General features: G+C 39.6%; 1 protein-coding gene across 1 annotated transcript in view; it reads right to left on the bottom strand.

Moving 5' to 3' along the window:
- by (blistery) overlaps window positions 1-19,861 on the bottom strand; it is a 372,062-nt gene that overhangs the window by 38,338 nt on the left and 313,863 nt on the right. Inside the window, 1 exon segment of the mRNA XM_067094246.1 lies at window positions 7,561-8,713. Within this exon segment, the coding sequence (XP_066950347.1) occupies window positions 7,561-8,713 (1,153 nt within the window).

The raw sequence follows: 19,861 nt of genomic DNA, 5'->3' as shown, positions 1-19,861 counted from the left end.
GAGGAACTTTCATAATGCACATTAAAAGTCAAATCAATTCTCAGATCCTATATATATATATATATATATATATATATATATATATATATATATATATATATAAGGAAGTGTAAATCACTATTATATTATACTATTCATAACATGGTTACGTTCTCATACAAAAACAAAGCCAAAGTTTCTTCATTATTCCAAGCAGGTTTGGATTGCATATATCAAACGACCTAATTTCATAATCAAGCATAAGACTTCAATCTTGTTTAATGAACTGTCATATTTAAGATTTTTCATCTTAAATTCAATACCGGTACAGAAAAATTACGATAATTTAAAGGGCAATGTCGTGTACAAACTTTATCATTCCAATAAAATCTTTATGGAAGAGAATACCTAAAAAAACTTCAGAACACAAATTTGGTTATAATATAGATCCTCTCTCTCTCTCTCACTCTCTCTCTCGTGTGGACGAACGAAATGTTAATATTAACATAACACTTCCTCTGGGTTGTCTTTCAATTCCCCCGTAGAGGTTCCGATCAATAAAATGAAATCTAACAACCTATAAGCTATAGTCATTACTATAATCTGTAGCGTCAGGAAGCTATTATCATTGCGTTCAACGGTCTCTGAAATCTCATCAGTGTTAGCCATGGTTCTGAGAGAGAGAGAGAGAGAGAGAGAGAGAGAGAGAGAGAGAGAGAGAGAGAGAGAGAGAGAGAGAGAGAGAGAGAGAGATTTTAACGTCTCGTGAAATAATTTTAACAATGTTCGAAAACATGTCACCGACAAACAAAATTAGCTCACTAGAGAGAGAGAGAGAGAGAGAGAGAGAGAGAGAGAGAGAGAGAGAGAGAGAGAGAGAGAGAGAGAGAGAGAGAGCCATCATGACGTGACGACCAGATCATCAAAACAACTGGCCACGGGATGACAAAGGGCGCCAGCAAAAACCCCGTCCTCATGCCCTTGGAAAGGTCACTTAATATGACCCAGCCTTAAGGAAGGTCACTCATGATTGCCAACTACCATAATTGGGGAAAAGGTCACATGTTGCACACGCTGTCACTACATCGCCTCGGTAGGACCCTCCACTGTTCATTTGTTTTGACCCTCTCTCTCTCTCTCTCTCTCTCTCTCTCTCTCTCTCTCTCTCTCTCTCTCTCTCTCTCTCTCTCACACACACAAACACGCTAGTTAAATTTTTCCGTGATAAGTTTTCTAACTCTGTGAAAAATACTTCACAAGACGTTAAAGTCTCTCTCTCTCTCTCTCTCTCTCTCTCTCTCTCTCTCTCTCTCTCTCTCTCAAAAGTGAGTTAATCTTGTCTGTGATATGTTTTTGAAATTGTACAAAATATTTCACAAGAGGTTAGAATCTCTCTCTCTCTCTCTCTCTCTCTCTCTCTCTCTCTGACAAGCACAACAGTTTAACAAACAAGTAATGCCAGTATATCAGAACGTCACAAAAGCACACAAACATACTTTCATGCAAAGGCAATAAACGTCAAAGTGTACATTAACCTCACGATTGAAAATTGACGTAAAAACACCGATAATTAAAATATACTTATCATGAGGTTGGAAGTATCGCTATCTCCTTCGATCTACCGCAATCCAGGCGTCGGTAAAAACGAAACAGAGAAAATTCATGCCAAGGAAAGACAATGACTCGAGAATAACAGAGAATAACAGAGTCTAACGGTCGGCCAGAAGAAGAGAAACGTCAGATCGTGTTCTGGTGTAGCGCAGCGCGGAAGAACCCAATTGGGGTCAAACACAGGTCTGGGTACACTAGGCAAAAAATTAGATGCCCTGTTCTCAGGAAGTAGAAGACGTCACCTCGTTCGAAAAAAAAAAGATAATTATGTCGATCCAGCAACTAAATTAGAACTGAATTAACCGACAAGTGACTGTGTGGAGAAGATGATTATATGAATTATTTCGTTTGATTTACATTTCCAAAGCTCCGTACAAGCACCATAATCCTCCTCTTCTTTTCAAGTACGTGTAAGAATTTAAGACCATTAACCTTTGTCATGTCTTCTTGTTTCTCGCTGGCTCTGGTGTCTACTTTTTTTCCAAATCTTCCTCAAAACTTCAGCACAGGTTTACTACAACACTTCCGACTGAAGTTGTATTCAGTGCACCTGCCAAGAGCCATGGTGCTTCAGAGGTTTTATGCTCAGTTATACAGTACATGATATGCCTGGATGCCGTTACCTACGTTCGTTGAAACTATCCTCTCTGAATCCATAACCTGTTCGGAATTAGGCATAAGTCGCTTGGCCGATGGGGCGGTAGACACACACACACACACACATATATATATATATATATATATATATATATATATATATATATATATATATATAAATATATATATAATATATATATATATATATATACATATATATATATATATATATATCTTAGAAAAAGATATTGCAGCCTCAACGAAACGATCAATTAGGACGACACCCCTATAACAATCCTCGTCTTTATTCTCCTTCCTGTCACCTAAGCGACAAGTTATTTCCCCTTGTAAACCCAAGAACCCAATAGCTTGCACCCACATTAGCATTCACATGTCAATTCTGAATACAAAAATGTTCAGTGGTCAAGTAATTTCTAGCGCTATCTATCTTCAAACACTCGCGTGCTTCTCAAATTGGGTAGTGGGGCCAGACAGCCGAAGGGCGTGCCTTACTTACTTTAAATCCTCAAATATTTAAATCTTGTTTCAGCAATTGCTTTTGGAATTCGTATCAAAAACATGTAATTCGTCTCGGTTACAAATCCTTGGTTGCCAATTCAAAAAGCACACCGTAAGCTAGATGCTATTCTTATCACAGATTAAGTGGATATGTGCGCATGCGCGTGTAATGTGTGTTGTGTGTGTGTGTGTATTTGAGAGTGTCTGGCTCAATTATGAATATTAATATGCTTAAGTAACGTCGTTTAGGGGGCTTTCACACCACCACTAGTCAAGAGGCTACCCTAACGGCAGAATAAGCCTGACGGACAAGAGAGAAGCACATCAATCATCTGTATTTATTTTTGTTTCACACGGGTTCGGTTTATTCGTAAAACTTTCACAGGAAAAATAACTGATTATACAATTGAAATCATGACAAAATAAAAAAAAATTATAGTACATAACAAGCAAATGCTCACTGACGTGCACAGTAATCGCGAGGTTTCTCATTCATCATTGCTAATACAAAACCATTCGTCTTCTTTATTTTCTTGTTAAGAAAGCTACAGGGAATTTGACTGAGGCATCGAAAGAAATTTCATTTACTAATCTTGGCAGCCTAATCCATAACTGTATATGCTTTCCGTTTCATGATTTTGTAAATATACGATCTAGTTTGTAAGAACTTAATGGTTATAAGTTCTCCCAATTGCTACTACTGCTGATTAGAATATTAGACAACAGTTCACTTTGTACTTTTCAGCAACGCCTGTCTATTAATTTAGTGAAGAATATTAACAATCTGTGGACAATAAAGCAATATTTTTTCCTCGACCTGCATAAAAAAATTTTAAAGTCACATTAAACAAGATATCCACAAATCTAGCGTTCAGTTGTGAAAGCAATTATCTCTTTATTGTCAAAGATCAATTTGTCATAAAGAAAATCCGTTTACAAGTCTTTCAAAGGTTTTTATCTAACAACTTTATTGCTCATTCAATAAAAAGACTCATAAACATGAATGAATAGATCATAAAAAATATATGCAGCATAGTAAACGTCGTACCTTGCAGTAAGATATCGAAGAGTTTTATCATGTGAGAGAGAGAGAGAGAGAGAGAGAGAGAGAGAGAGAGAGAGAGAGAGAGAGAGAGAGAGAGAGAGAATTTACTTCATAAAGATTGTCTCTTCTGGTCAACTCACAATAACACATATACGTACACAATCATTCTGAGAGAGAGAGAGAGAGAGAGAGAGAGAGAGAGAGAGAGAGAGAGAGAGAGAGAGAGAGAGAGAGAGAATTTACTTCACAAAAACTGTCTCTTCTGGTCAACTCACAATAACACATGTACGTACACAATCATTGAGAGAGAGAGAGAGAGAGAGAGAGAGAGAGAATTTACTTCACAAAGATTGTCTCTTCTAGTCAACTCATAAAAACACTTGTACATAAACACGTTCAGAGAGAGAGAGAGAGAGAGAGAGAGAGAGAGAGAGAGAGAGAGAGAGCGAAGTACAGGAAGCGACAATCTGCCAGCCATAAAAATCTAAAAGCGAATCTCTGAATCTAATTGTTCGTTTTTACTTCCTACCCAAAGCGGCACAAGGACTTTGTAGCTTTCTCCTAAGTGACGATAATTGTCGTCGAACATAAGTCCCATGGTAAAAGGCGCCAAATAAAGAAAGATGAAGGGAAAATGACATACATATATATATATACTGCACCCTGACCTATGATATCTCCCAATGCCAACAACTCGCTGCATGCAACGCCGTCATTGAATTATAAAACTGGTCGTCTTAGGGTGATCAATCTGAAAGTTGCAGTGTGGCATTGCAATAAACGCTATACTCGTATATATATATATATATATATATATATATATATATATATATATATATATATATATATATATATATATATATATATATATATAATTTTGCTGTTTTAATTTTTGGTACGCGAAGAGACGAAGATTAGACGACGGTGCTCATAAGTGACTTGGCTGCGTGGAAACTACAGTAGAACATGTCTTGATGATTGATTGATTTATGGTTACTAAAACTGGCGTTACAACATCTTGGTTATTGGCTCAGCTAGGGGTAAATACCTTGAATCTGAAAACTTACGGAACTCTCCTATAACGGACGAAAAATAAAAAAGAGAAATAATTAACTCTACGGTCGCCATGTTAAGCTTCTAGATATAACAGAGCCCTGGTGTTGATGTATTTTTCCCCGATAAATAGTTTCATCTAATCTACTATGACCCTGGAGAAAAACAATGCATACACCATTCAACAGCTGAATAAAAAAAAAAGTTTCTTCGGCGCAATCGAGTTTTCTGTACACCGTATAATGCTGTTAGAAAATCTCAGCCACGGCCCGTAAAACTCTCAGCCGCGGCCCAAGAAACTTTCAGCCACAGTCCGGTGGTGGCCTGTGTTGTTGGCACCTATGGCGGTGCCAGACGCACGATCATGACTAACTTTAACCTTAAATAAAATAAAAACTACCGAAGCTAGAGGGCTGTAACTTGCTGTTTGATGACTGGAGGGTGGATGATCAACATACCAATTTGCAGCCCTCTAGCCTCAGCAGTTTTTAAGACATGAGGGCGGACGGACAGACAAAAAGCCATCTCAATAGTTTTCTTTTATAAAATATTCACGTTGTAACTACTGAGTCATGGATGAGACCCTTCACATACAATCTACGGCTACAACACCACTTTATAAACCTCAGGAGAACACCATACGCAACATGTCATACCTCTAGTATATTGCACCATACAAGTATGGTGTAAGAGTGAAAACCCCTATTATTTTTCCTCTTTTCAATGTCTCTTCGTCACTGGACCAAGCTGCCTAAGCATATTTGTTAAATCTCCCAGCAATGATTATTTTTTTTTTTCATATACAACTCTTTGCATCTCCCTTTCAGTGGTTCTTGCTCTGTGCATACTTCAAAAATATTTTAACCGAGGTTTTAATTTGTAAAGAATTCACATTAGCCCCATTTATTTCCCTAAACGTTTGGTTCGACTATGCTGTTGTACATTGTGACTTGTACTAATGTACTAAATTTTACATTCGTACTGCCCAACAACGTACACACACTAATACATTTCTTTCAGAGCTCGATAAACCGTGAATAATATTAGCAATATTAACTAAGTATTACCCACATTCAGTATTAAACCCACATCCGCAAATAAAGCCATTCATACTTCCCTTTATTCGAACTTTAATATTCCCAACGAAAACAGCAAACTATCTCTCTCAAAAACAATTCGAATAAAATGAAAATAATAAAAAAAACTCTGCATCTTTACTCCATGTACCCATTCATCCCCCATAATAAGCAAACATCAGTCACCTCACTGTACTCTCATAATATTTGTATGGGCTACACCTCCCCTCCCTCCCCTACACTTCCCTCGTCACCCTACCAGCAAACACACAAAAGAGCCAAGCCTGAGTCTTGTTTTAAGATGATCTAATGACTTCGTGCTATATTCTGACACAAACGGGATTTAGATCAAAACATTAAACGTCTGGGTAAATGTTGAGTCTTCTTTGAATATGAACCAAGACTTCTTCAGCGTTATATTCTGACAAAAACTTGATTTAAATAATAATAACATTCACTGTCTCGGTAAATTTAAATCTGCGTTAAGCAATTCAAATATTTCTTGGGTGTATTTACTTCAGTACTGTCATAAGGTTCATCTCCTGAATAATAATAATAATAATAATAATAATAATAATAATAATAATAATAATAATAATAATAATAATAATAATAATAATAATGTCTTTTCACTATCCTTGATTCATTCGCAGCTATGTAACACAAACACCTTAACTTGAGCAATCTCTCAATCAACAGGAACATTACTGGTGTAACACATAAATCAAACACGCATACCCACAAACGTAACATACATACATACACGTTCATGCGCCCTAATCGAGGAAAAGCCAACACACGGCAAAAATAAAAAAATAGTCGCAAAAAAACTGCTCACGCATTAAATACAAACAACAGACTGAGTAATTTGCAACTAATGAAAATCTTTCGCAAACAAACAAGTGAGGAAGGGAGGGGCACATACATACGAAAGGTCATATGAGAGAGAGGCATCCATTATGCTTAATTGCGACTTCTTAATGACAAGAAAGTGGCAGATCATCTAGTTATCTGTATTCCCATTAGTAAAGGTCACAGCGTAAATGCATGACGAACAGAGAGAGAGAGAGAGAGAGAGAGAGAGAGAGAGAGAGAGAGAGAGAGAGAGATGCATGCTAATGATATGAATAACAAACGCGGAAGAAATCAGCATGAGAGAGAGAGAGAGAGAGAGAGAGAGAGAGAGAGAGAGAGAGAGAGAGAGAGAGAGAGAGACAACATGCTGTAATGATATAACAAACGCGGAAGAAAGGAGCATGAGAGAAAGAGAGAGAGAGAACATGCTGTAATGATATGAATTACAAACGCGGACGAAAGCAGCATGAAAGCATGACGAACAGAGAGAGAGAAACATGCTGTAATGTTATGAATTACAAACGCGTAAGAAAGCAGGATGAAAGCACGACGAACAGAGAGAGAGAGAGAGAGAGAGAGAGAGAGAGAGAGAGAGAGAGAGAGAGAGAGAGAGAGAGAGTGAAAGCTGTAATGATAAGAATTACAAACACGGACGAAAGCAGGAGGAAAGGATGAGACTGGAAAATGTCACGGTCATGTTTAAACCAACTTTCATTTATCTTAAAATGTCATTAAGCTAAACATGGACACGATCCGTCCAAAATACATGAAAACAAACTTTGGCTAATGAATAGCATTATTCGTTTTCATTTCTGGACGACTTACCTGTGGGGATCGTACGAGAGGTCGAGAGAGTCGTCCAATCTGGAGGCTGACCTCGTGTGTTCCGAGCGAGTGAGGGTGGAGGTGGGCGTGCCTTCTCCCGCCATGATCCGCGAAGTGAGGGTGTGGGACCTCTGCCTCTGCAGCGTCCCCCCGCGACTTCCCGGTTCTGGCGAAGGCGACGGCGATCTACGGGTGGCACTGGTGCCTCTCTCCTCCGGGCTGCCGCCGATGCTGCCAGACATCCGCCTCACCAAGCTCGGTGATTCCAGACCCGCCCTGTGCTGTCCCAAGGTCTCCCTCGAGTTCCTCCTGTGGATGGAGGGCGAGGCGGGCGGCGGCTGGATGACCTCGGCGGCTGGCTCTGACGTTGTTCTGTGTCGGCTCAAGAGAGGCGAGGAGGTCACGGCGCCGTAGCTGAAGGGCTTGCTGTCGGTGCGGGCATGGTAAGGGAGGTCCTCCGCCGTCGTGCTGAGAGAGGAGTCGAGGAGCGAGTCATGGGTGGTGGAACCACTGTAACCGTTGACGGGACTCAGGGGGGGAGGGGGGACGTACTGTGAGGTGGTGGTCGTGGTGGTAGTCATCTCGAGGGACGTCCGCCCCGTCAGACTCGCCCGCGGCTCCGCCTTGGGCGCCATGCCGAAGTCCGGGCAGCGGATGGAGTCGATGTCGGGCGCCGGCGTCTGAGACGGTCTCAAGTCGGGGATGCTCTGGATGTCGAGCAACATCCCCTGGAGCAATTCGTCCAATTGGCGGGCGTCCACGAGGGGCGGCGGAGCGCCGCCCACCCGCCCTTCCGCTACCGCCGCCGCCGTCCCTCTGGAGTCTCCAGACGCCCGCGAAGTATCCGACGTGGGCGGAGAGACGGGTGCTGCACCGGCGGAGTTACTGGAGGCTATGCCCGAATCTATGGAGGCAGCGTAACGACCATTAACGAGTCCGTGCGGGGAGGGCGTGAGGGCGGCGGAAGGGGCGTTCGGAGAGACCGGCGAGTGGGGCAAGGGAACGGCCTGCTGCTGCAGCTGCTGTTGCAACTGCTGTTGCTGTTGTTGTTGTTGCTGCTGCTGCTGACTGGGACGCTTCTTTGTTACAGTGGCGTAGAGGGATCCGTCTAGCGGACCCAACGTGTGGCTAACTCCACTCACACCACCCACACCTGCAAAAAGAAAAAGGAACCTTTCAGTAAAAGGACGTCTCTTATGACAAGTGGTCTAATAGTTAATAACAAATGCAATCTTGCCTGTTCCGACCTGAATGGAAGAATGATCAATATGCCGTTTCACTGTACTACATACTGACTGACTTTTCATTCGGCTCCCCCTTGATAACCTACAAAGTCACAAAATTTGAATGGGTTTATCTATTTTACACCTTCATTCAAATTACACTGACCTGGGATGTAAATCGGTTCCGTGGGTTTTTAGTCTTCAACAGTTAAAAACCACGAAAAATATAATTACATTTTTAAACCTATAGGAATTGATCTTCCCTCCTAACATCTAACACGTATTAAGCTGAGCCACAACTGAAGAAAAATATAGGAAAAAATAAGTGAATGTAATTAAACAAGGCTCTTTCACAAGATGTGGGTTTTAAATGAGGAAGAATAAAATATGCCGGTAATAAAAACTGAACAGTCACTAGCTACCGGTTTAATCTTCAATGACAATGAATAAACTTTGTCAAAGAAAATAGTTCAGCTGTCTCCAAGGGCTTTGCCCCTTAATAAAACTGTTTTATACCCGTAGTTAAATCACGTACTCGGCCTCAGTTTTCTGAGACACTTTCCACAATTTTTCATTGCTCTTTGTATACTCATCTTAGCTCAGTCCGGATGCAGAAGTCGTTGAACGGCACAAAAAGAATGGTTAACCGTTTTTCGGAAAATGTAGGAAATCGGAATTCCCACGGTGTGAGATTGACCATTTTCGAGATGTTCCAAGTCTTTGAAGTGGCATATGATTGGCAATTTGTGGGCAAGTAGAATAACATAAAAAGTTTCAATTAAATTATTGTGTCTAGATATCTGTAACCTATTTTTGTTGGTGTTTTTGCCATTTTTCCAACTTGGTAACCTTTCAAATAGATCTAAGTTATAATCAAGGGACCTCAGGTACCTTCCTGCAATACTGCCTAAATGATTAATTATAAAAATAACAGACCCAAAATTTCACTCTACTGACTGTGAAGTTTCATAATTATGGAAGAAGCAAATACCTTAATAACAATTTAATCGTAATGCAAGATTGTCACCGAGGACTAAAACTGCTGCATTCGAAAACATTAAGCCATCAGAACCTGGGGTACAATACGCTTGCACGCCATTCGAGGAGAGAGAGAGAGAGAGAGAGAGAGAGAGAGAGAGAGAGAGAGAGAGAGAGAGAGAGAGAAAATCAAATTCCCGATTAGACTGTTCTACCTGCTCGCCAAAACGGAAAAAAAAGTATCAAACACGCTATCTCAGCTAACCACTATATTCTACTGGCATACTGGACCACTATGACGCAAAAAATCTGAAAGGTTTCGCTGGCTTGACCCTGAAGTAGCTACTCTTGAATGAAATCTTCAGAGCCCTTCTTTGGGGTTGACGTTTATGATTTTAAAATACCAAGTGACGCACTGATAGTCAACTTGCCATCAAAGACTTCAAGCTGACTTACTACAGGCCGGTAAAGTGACAGTCACACTAAACAAGTAAAAAATGCGCTGAAGTTTCTTCGGCGCAATCGGGTTTTCTGTAGAGTCGCTACAGCGTATAATCAAGGCCACCGAATATAGATCTATCTTTCGGTGGTCTTGGTATAATGCTGTATGAGCAGCGGCCCATGAAATCTTAACCACGGCCCGGTGGCGGCCTATCCTACATGGTTGTCAGAAGCACGATTATGACTAACTTTAACCTTAAATAAAATTAAAAGTACTCAGGCTAGAGGGCTGCAATTTGCTATGTTTGATGATTGGAGGGTGCATGATCAAAATAACAATTTGCAGCCCTCTAGCCTCAGTAGTTTTTAAGATCTGAGGGCCGACAGGAAAAGTGCGGACAGAAAAAAGTGCGGACGGACAGACAAAGCCGGCATAATAGTTTTCTTTTACAGAAAACTAAAAATGGATGAATAATGAGATACAAGCCATCAAGTCGCTACTTCGCAAAAATAAAAAGAAACTCAAGTTTAACTTGTGAAAGCACTGTACTCTCTTGCAACGTATGTCCTAAAAACTTCAAGGCAGAATGAGGTAAGCGCTGCCTTCCAGTAACACACAGCTTTCACAACGGGAACACCTATAAACCTATTAAGATGAGTTCATATAGAATCTGATCTGTCTCCCCCCGCAAAAAAAAAAGTGGAACAGTTAAGTGAACTCGTACTTAATCGAGACAACTCAGATAATGCGAAGTGACAATGCAAGTTAATGACTTAAAATAGATATGATCTCTCTCTCTCTCTCTCTCTCTCTCTCTCTCTCTCTCTCTCTCTCAATTCTTCCCTGGATACACAGCCATTCGAAGTCACTTTTGCTCTCCATCCGAGTCAGGACCGGTGTGAGGACGGTACAAGGTCAAAATAATTCACTTCAGAGAGAGAGAGAGAGAGAGAGAGAGAGAGAGAGAGAGAGAGAGAGAGAGAGAGAGATATCTGTGCTTCATTACTTTTCAATATGACGTCATTCGCGTACTGACATCACAGACAAAAATATTTACTAATATTTTATAGGGCAGGAAGATGAGAAAATGAGGAGAAAAGGAAAAATGTTACAAATACACGTAAAAGGAAACAGAAAACAGAGAGAGAGAGAGAGAGAGAGAGAGAGAGAGAGAGAGAGAGAGAGAGAGAGAGAGATCTGTGCTTCATTACTTTTCAATATTACGTCATTCGCGTACTGACATCACAGACAAAAATATTTACTAATATTTTATAGGGCAGGAAGATGAGAAAATGAAGAGAAAAGGAAAAATGTTACAAATACACGTAAAAGCGAAAACAGAGAGAGAGAGAGAGAGAGAGAGAGAGAGAGAGAGAGAGAGAGAGAGAGAGAGGAGATACTGTTACCTATTCACGAGGCGAATAAAAGAGGACAAGAGACAGAAAAGTATACATGCTGTACAAACATAATTCTGTCACCTTCATGGACCGTCCAAAGAAGGACCCACCAAGCAGGGATGACTTCATATCTCCGCTACGATGAAGAAAACAGTTATTTTAAAAGAACGACACCGCTCAAGGGGAAAAAACACCCGCTTGCAAAGGACATGAGAAGGATAAGGACGTTTGCACTTTTATAAGACATCTGCAACTTTGCAACCAAGCGCTGGATTTCCTAAGCCGTCCCGGAGTTGCCCAAGGGGAGAATGATGCAATCCCACTTGCTCATCTTGGCCTGGAGCTTCTCGACCCTTTCGTATTCATTCTGGGAATTCAGGGAAACACCTCATCATCTAGCCAAACGTTGTAAGAACATCTCTGATCACACAGCTCTCTCTCTCTCTCTCTCTCTCTCTCTCTCTCTCTCTCTCTCTCTCTCTCTCTCTTACACACACACATACACATACCCACTCTCACTGACTCTCTCTCTCTCTCTCTCTCATACACACGCACACATACTCTCTCTCTCTCTCTCTCTCTCTCTCTCTCTCTCTCTCTCTCTAAATACGAGACTTGTTGACCAGCGAGAACCACTGATACGAAACAATTCCTTTGGGCAGGAAAATGAAAGATAAAAATATAAAAAAATCCTTAACCATGGATGAAAGTTTCATGCTAGCTCTGACCTCTGTGGAGGAATCTAACTGAACATCCCTAACAAACTCATCTAACCAGCCAGACGAAATCCAAGGCTACGCCTTACTGTCCCTCTCTCCGTGGCCGTGTAAGGCTCGCGAATTTCCACCGTTTCCTTTCAGGTGACAGCTCAGGAGGCCCGCCCACTCCGGCTTCTCCTGCTGCAAGGTCCCACTTCAAAGGTCTCCAACCCACACTGGTAGCCAGGGGCAACGGCATATTTTGGGCGACTTCTAAAGAATTTGCTTCATAAAGCACAAATCAGAGGCATAATGTGGGCAATTTCTAAAGAATTTGCTTTATAAAGCACAAAACAAAGGTATACTTTGGGCAATTTCTCAAGAATTTGCTTCATAAAGCACACATCAAAGGCATAATCAAAGGCATGCTTTAGGCGATTTCTGAAGAATATGCTTTATGAAGCACAAATCAAAGGCATACTTTGGGCGATTTCTGAAGAATTTGCTTCATAAAGCACAAATCAAAGGCATGCTTTGAGCGATTCCTAAAGAATTTGCTTCATAAAGCACAAATCAAAGGCATACTTAGGGCGATTTCTAAAGAATTTGCTTTATAAAGCACAAATCAAAGGCATACTTTGGGCGATTTCTAAAGAATTTGCTTCATAAAGCACAAATCAAAGGCATATTTTGGACGATTTCTGAAGAATTTGCTTTATAAAGCACAAATCAAAGGCATACTTTGGGCGATTCTAAATAATTTGCTTTATAAAGCACAAATCAAAGGCATACTTTGGGCGATTTCTAAAGAATTAGCTTCATAAAGCACAAATCAAAGGAATTCTTTGGGCGATTTCTGAAGAATTTGCTTCATAAAGCACAAATCAAAGGCATACTTTGGACTATTTCTAAATAATTTGCTTTATAAAGCACAAATCAAAGGCATACTTTGGACGATTTCTGAAGAATTTGCTTCATAAAGCACAAATCAAAGGCATACTTTGGGCGATTTCTAAATAATTTGCTTCATAAAGCACGAATCAAAGGCATACTTTGGACGATTTCTAAAGAATTAGCTTCATAAAGCACAAATCAAAGGCATATTTTGGGCGATTTCTAAAGAATTAGCTTCATAAAGCACAAATCAAAGGCATATTTTGGGCGATTTATAAAGAATTAGCTTCATAAAGCACCAATCAAAAGCATACTTTGGACGATTTCTAAAGAATTTGCTTCATAAAGCACAAATCAAAGGCATATTTTGGGCGATTTCTAAAGAATTTGCTTCATAAAGCACAGATATCAAAGGCATATTTTGAGCGATTCCTAAAGAATTTGCTTCATAAAGGACAAATCAAAGGCATATTTTCAGCGATTCCTAAAGAATTTGCTTTATAAAGTACAAATCAAAGGCATATTTTGAGCGATTTCTAAAGAATTAGCTTCATAAAAACACAAATCAAAGGCACATTTTGAGCGATTTCTAGAGAATTTGCTTCATAAAGCACAAATCAAAGGCATATTTTCGGAGATATCTAAAGAATTTGTTTCATAAAGCAATAATCAAAATATATTTTGGTCAATTTCTAAAGGTTTTTCTTCATAAAGCACAAATCAAAGGCATATTTTGGGCGATTTCTAAAGAAATTATTGCATAAAGCACAAATCTGTGTAGCCATGTAGCAAGTTTATGGCTTCATACATAATATGGTTACATGAATTCATAAAGTATAGAAAGTTTTATACATGACTGGGTATCCGGCATTTTGGCATTCAGACCATACTCGCTAATCCTCACTATGAAAGTGAAATATCCTCCTTCCTAACAGGAAAAGCTAGAGTGCATACAAGACAGAGGTTAATGGCACACTGTGTGCAGGGAGGTTTGACGCCCTCCTGATGAGCCTTCTACGAAGGTGCAAGTAGCTAATGTGATTGTTGTGCTGTTCCTCTCTAGATCTCCCTGTATTAGGGGAAACTGCTTAATAGAGAGAAATGTTAAAAAGGTGACGCCCAAGATAAGACAGATCACGTTGATTTCCGTAGACTGGCGTCACAAAAACTATGGCCTTCAACGCCCTGAGGAAAAACAATTGTCTTGTCTAACTCAACTGCCCAAAAATATTACTGGTCCGCTCACAAAAATATGGAGAGAGAGAGAGAGAGAGAGAGAGAGAGAGAGAGAGAGAGAGAGAGAGAGAGAGAGAGAGATTTGCCGACGCTAGTAATTATCAGACCGTGTGAGCTGGGTGGAAATTATTGAGTACCGTCTCGAGTTCTCCCTTGTGGGATCGATCAGTTTCGCCTGGTCACTGAAAATCCTGATGCCTTTGGGAGAAGTGTTGATCTCTAAGATCGTCAGTAAGAAATTCGTGGTGCTAGGTATTGCGTCATAGTTCCCAAAGAAAGAGGGCTAGATTCACCTTCAAGTCTATTCTTAACGTAAGAATTCTTAACGTAAGAACTGGATGTTCTCCGAAGGTGGATATGGTCAAAGGAAGAACAATGTCTTAGTTGAAGAATTATGACATGGCGCAGTTCACACGTAGGATAGCGAGCGTCTTAAAACATCCCTAGGAATGTAATTTGGCCCAAAGGATGATGGAATGGAAGGTCCGGACCATCCCATCACTAATTTCGTTGCAAGATTTGTAATTTTTGTAACAGAAACAATGTGGGAGGTCTTGTGAATTTTTCCCTAAGAAACTCAGGTACACAACCTTCGTCCTTAAATTTGGACTAACTCTGTCCGTCAAAGATACTACAGATAAAAACATATGACTGATCTAGGCAGTGATATCATTAACATAGGTTGAACATAGTACTTCTGACATTAAAATATGGGTGTAACAAGTCCTCGAAGATAAATGCTCAATTCCTTAACCTAAGACGTTTTCCTAATACTTCCCCCTAGACCAAGACACTGCCGAAGGTCCAGCGAATTAAAAATGGTCTCTAATGAACACTATCATAATCTGGTTTACTCTGAAACTGCTCGCATTCCTTTTAGGGTTCTGCAGCAATCATCAAATCAAGATATAAATGAGCAACGCAGGCTGCAACCAGAGTCACTGATTATGACAACGAAGAGAACAGGTCCTGGACCCGCTTCCCAAGGAGCACCAGATAAACCAACGCTGTTTTGCATAACGGGCGAGCTTGGAAGCGCTCGACGGGTACAATGCAAGGAGAAACGAAAGAATCGGGCACTAAAGATCCCTTTCCTACGGTTTATCACGAGTCTGAAGATGGTCAGTCCAGTTGCAGCATTCAGATATTATCATTTCAGTGGTTCGCGATTGTTTTCCTACTGAAAGCTCACGACGAGTCTTAGTGCAGGTTGTCAACAGCATAATTTGAATATCTTCAAAATGTATTTGCTAAAATGTCGAGTCCTATAGACACACCGTTATGCATTATTTCTGTTTTTGATTTTTAATAGTACTTCTCGGGTAAGGTTGAGCTAGAAGCATTACAGATTTTGGCATCAAATACGAGCCTACGTTCAATCTTGATCAATTTAGCGGTTATTCTGATATAATATGAATGGTCTCATCCTGGTATAAGTTTGAACCTCCCGATTTGAGGGCATACATTTTGACGAAGTAATGAAAACTCACGCCTAATGCTCTCCCATTATTTTTTCTCTATCTCTATCCCTCTTCGTCATTGCACCCCAGTTACGAATGCACGTGTCGACTGACAACTTGGTATACAGTTCATTACTTAAAACAACAAAGGCATACAGGATTTTAGACAAAGCGCCCATAGCATCCAGTTCAAGAATCAATAATCAAGAGAGAGAGAGAGAGAGAGAGAGAGAGAGAGAGAACGATGTATCTATTAGTTATCAATAAAGCGCAGGGCCTTCTTTCTTATAAAACAAAAAACTCCAATATATAGTAAACTCACAAATACTGACCCAAGCAATGGATATGAGAGAGAGAGAGAGAGAGAGAGAGAGAGAGAGAGAGAGAGAGAGAGAGAGAGAGAGAGTTCCAAAAAATGAGGTCTAAAGTACAAATGGAGATCTACAGTACAAAAAAAAAAAAAAAAAACAACAACACCCACCCCGAGGAAAAAAAAAAGGTATTTCGCAACCCCAGAGCCGATGGGAAAAACACGAAACACATTATGCAAGGAAAATAGGATTGGGAAGTGGTTGTGGTCAACCGGAGGGACAGAGCCAACCAGTCAACCAATCAACCAACCACCGAAGATGCTCGTGCAACCTATTCGGGAGGTACGGCGACTACCGACGGCCAAACCGCGAACACGAAACACGTGAAGGATAATGCTATGGAAAATGGGGCCAAAGAGAGAAATATTCCCAGGTTACCGGATAAGCGCTCCCATCGCTGCTCTTATATTTTAGACCTCGAGGGAACGGGGACTACATGGATACATAAATACATTCGGTAATGTGTATGCATACGCGCGCACAGACAGACACACACATAAATACATACATTTTATACCTATATATATATATATATATATATATATATATATATATATATATATATAATTATACGCATATAAATGAATATATATATATATATATATATATATATATATATATATATAATATACATATATATATATATATATAATATAGAGGCTATAATATATTTATATATATACATATGAGAGAGAGAGAGAAAGAGAGAGAGAGAGAGAGAGAGAGAGAGAGAGAGAGAGAGAGAGATATGTGTGTTTTAACAACACTAAACATAATAAATCCATCATTACGGTATCAGAGATCAACACAGAAAACCACTTGTGATCTTTGAGGCTTTATCGGAACCGAGAAACAATAATAATAAATAATAAATAAATATGAAATTATACGTTGATGTACCGCCCCAATAATTTTTGGCTATCAGGGATCCTGCTATTCTCATTACATCTCTATCATTTTATCATATACCCCTTCTAAAGTGAAGACTTATTCTCATTAAACCTCTTGCATGACAGTTTTACAAAGAAATTCATTTTTTTTTCACTACGGTAGAATGCAAATATAGGCTAGTAGGTTACCGTGTGTCTTGATAAAGGCCACACTTATCAGTCATTGCCTTCAAGCATCTTTAGAAACGAACTGGGCCTCTGAAATTCACCTTGCCAAAAGGACTATCACATCACTTATTTCATCACTTGGTGAAACATTCATTGCACGCCTTTTCAAGCATTCAAGTACATTAACACCACGACGAAACATCACCGTCTTGTACAAAGGTACTTTGCTGACATTTTTCCTTATAAATTTGAGGGCTGTGCTTGCCCACGTACGCTGCAAATGGCGATTAAGTGACAGGGGTCATTACGTACTTTCAAACCCACGTCAAACTTATTTACTTACGAGGAAAAACGATTTCGTGTTATCTTTTACTCAGAGACGACAGCCCTCAATAATTCCTGGAAGTCACTTAGGCTGAGAGTAGGTTACGAGAGCATTTAGGCTGCGATTGTACACGTACAGTAATATAAACTTCCCTTGATATATTACAAGAAAGGCAAAATCATTCAGGTTCCTTATATATATATATATATATATATATATATATATATATATATATATATATATATATATATATATATATATATATATATATATATATATATATATATATACTGTATATATATACGTGGAAGAGCCGATCGCCGGTATTTGCGTAAAGCCTAAAACCTCCATTACAAATGAAACTAACACACGAGAGAGAGAGAGAGAGAGAGAGAGAGAGAGAGAGAGAGAGAGAGAGAGAGAGAGAGAGAGAGAGAGAACTGATCAATACAAATCACGGTATTAGCTCTCGGCTTCGTAATTCGATCGGATGTCATTACATGACAGAATTACATCCTGTCTTAAGATCCACACGACAGGTAGGTAGGAACAAATTGATGATCATCAAGAAAGAGATTCGTCCATCTGTTTCATTTGAAATTACTGGATCATTCGAACTGCTGGGGATGCCGTGTTTCCACAGATCAGAGGCAGTGCGTGCAAATGATACGGCAACAAGAACAATCCGGGAAAACCAGTATTTTCAATTTGGGATGCCATATTTGTGACCTTTAGTTGGTGACTGCTGATGAACCAAATGCATGATTATGCATTATTATCCTTTGTCTCAAAAGACGTTTTATGTATCCAGGCAGATTACTGGCGACATTTCGCAAGGGATGTCAATCTTAGATCTTCAGATATGATAATTAAGAGGTCTTTGAGTGAGTCTTGTAATTAATGGTCCTTCTACATACAGATACTGGAGACATTGAATAGCTTCTCAGAATGTGTGTATTCGAAAGATGAAGGGGCTGTTTACATTTGCAAAGGATAAGGTAAACTATTCCATTTATCCGACTTTAAAACTGATCTCATTCTTCTGTCAGAGAGAGAGAGAGAGAGAGAGAGAGAGAGAGAGAGAGAGAGAGAGAGAGAGAGAGAGAGAGATTATCATCACCACCAGAGCAAACCTGTTCCACATCGACAAGACAAAATCACAACATATTTGACTGACACAGGGGGCCGTTTTTCCGTTCCTCTTTCCGCACAACTTCGCGACCTCAGTTTCCACCACAGTAAGTTGCCATTAATAATATACACCCATAAAAAAAGAGGACCTTTTTCCCTTTACAAGGTCGAAAACAAAGAGTATTTGATAAAGAAACTCATTGGGACATTTATCAAAACGAGTAACTTCACTTTAATGAAGACGAAAAGGGCAGCAGCAACTCCAAGTGGGAAGACAGGTCAATACCGTACGTCACTCGAGAGAGAGAGAGAGAGAGAGAGAGAGAGAGAGAGAGAGAGAGAGAGAGAGACTCAATGAAGGAGTCGCGGCCAGCAGCCTCTCTATTTATACATCCCCGAGAAAACCCTCTGAGCCACAAATAACCTTCGTCATCCGGTCGTCGTAAAACACATGCAAAAACGTTGCTCCTCTTACAACGAGGGGACTTTGCGTCCGAGTTCCCACATTAACAGAACTGTAAAAAACCTTACAAACATGCTGATGACCAGTGATAATTTTGTCTTATGGATGGGTTTAGCATATGCTTGATATTGTTAAATGCACGTGTATTAAACCTGTAATTTTCTTTTTCATCCACTTTTTTAGTATTTTGTATTTTAACTATGAATAGAATTCACTCCAGTGTATTTTATGCGAAATAAAGCCTTTATTATTATTATTATTATTATTAATTATTATTATTATTATTATTATGACTGAGGTCATAATATCCGGAGGTAATTCGGCTAGAAGAAAATTATGCCAACAAAACGAAAACCTCTCCGTTGACATTTACATGACAAGCACACTGAAGTTTTCCGTCTGCATTATCCAAGGATGAAAAAAAAAACAAGAAAAACGCATAATTTTTCATTAACAAAGATAAAACGTACCAATCAATCAAATATCTAAACCATACGATAATTATATATTACATTCCTCTGAGTCCAATACTTTCAGTATCGCTAGTTTCTTTAAGGAATCAGATTCTCTTTACATCAAAATCACTAAAAGCTCCTCACTTTTCTTCTAACTTGGTTCACAAAAT

Source organism: Macrobrachium rosenbergii, chromosome 50, assembly GCF_040412425.1.
Source record: "Macrobrachium rosenbergii isolate ZJJX-2024 chromosome 50, ASM4041242v1, whole genome shotgun sequence".
In the NCBI taxonomy this organism is placed as follows: domain Eukaryota; kingdom Metazoa; phylum Arthropoda; class Malacostraca; order Decapoda; family Palaemonidae; genus Macrobrachium; species Macrobrachium rosenbergii.
The sequence above is the reverse complement of the archived record's forward strand: the minus strand, read 5'-3'. Positions and strand labels throughout refer to the sequence as shown.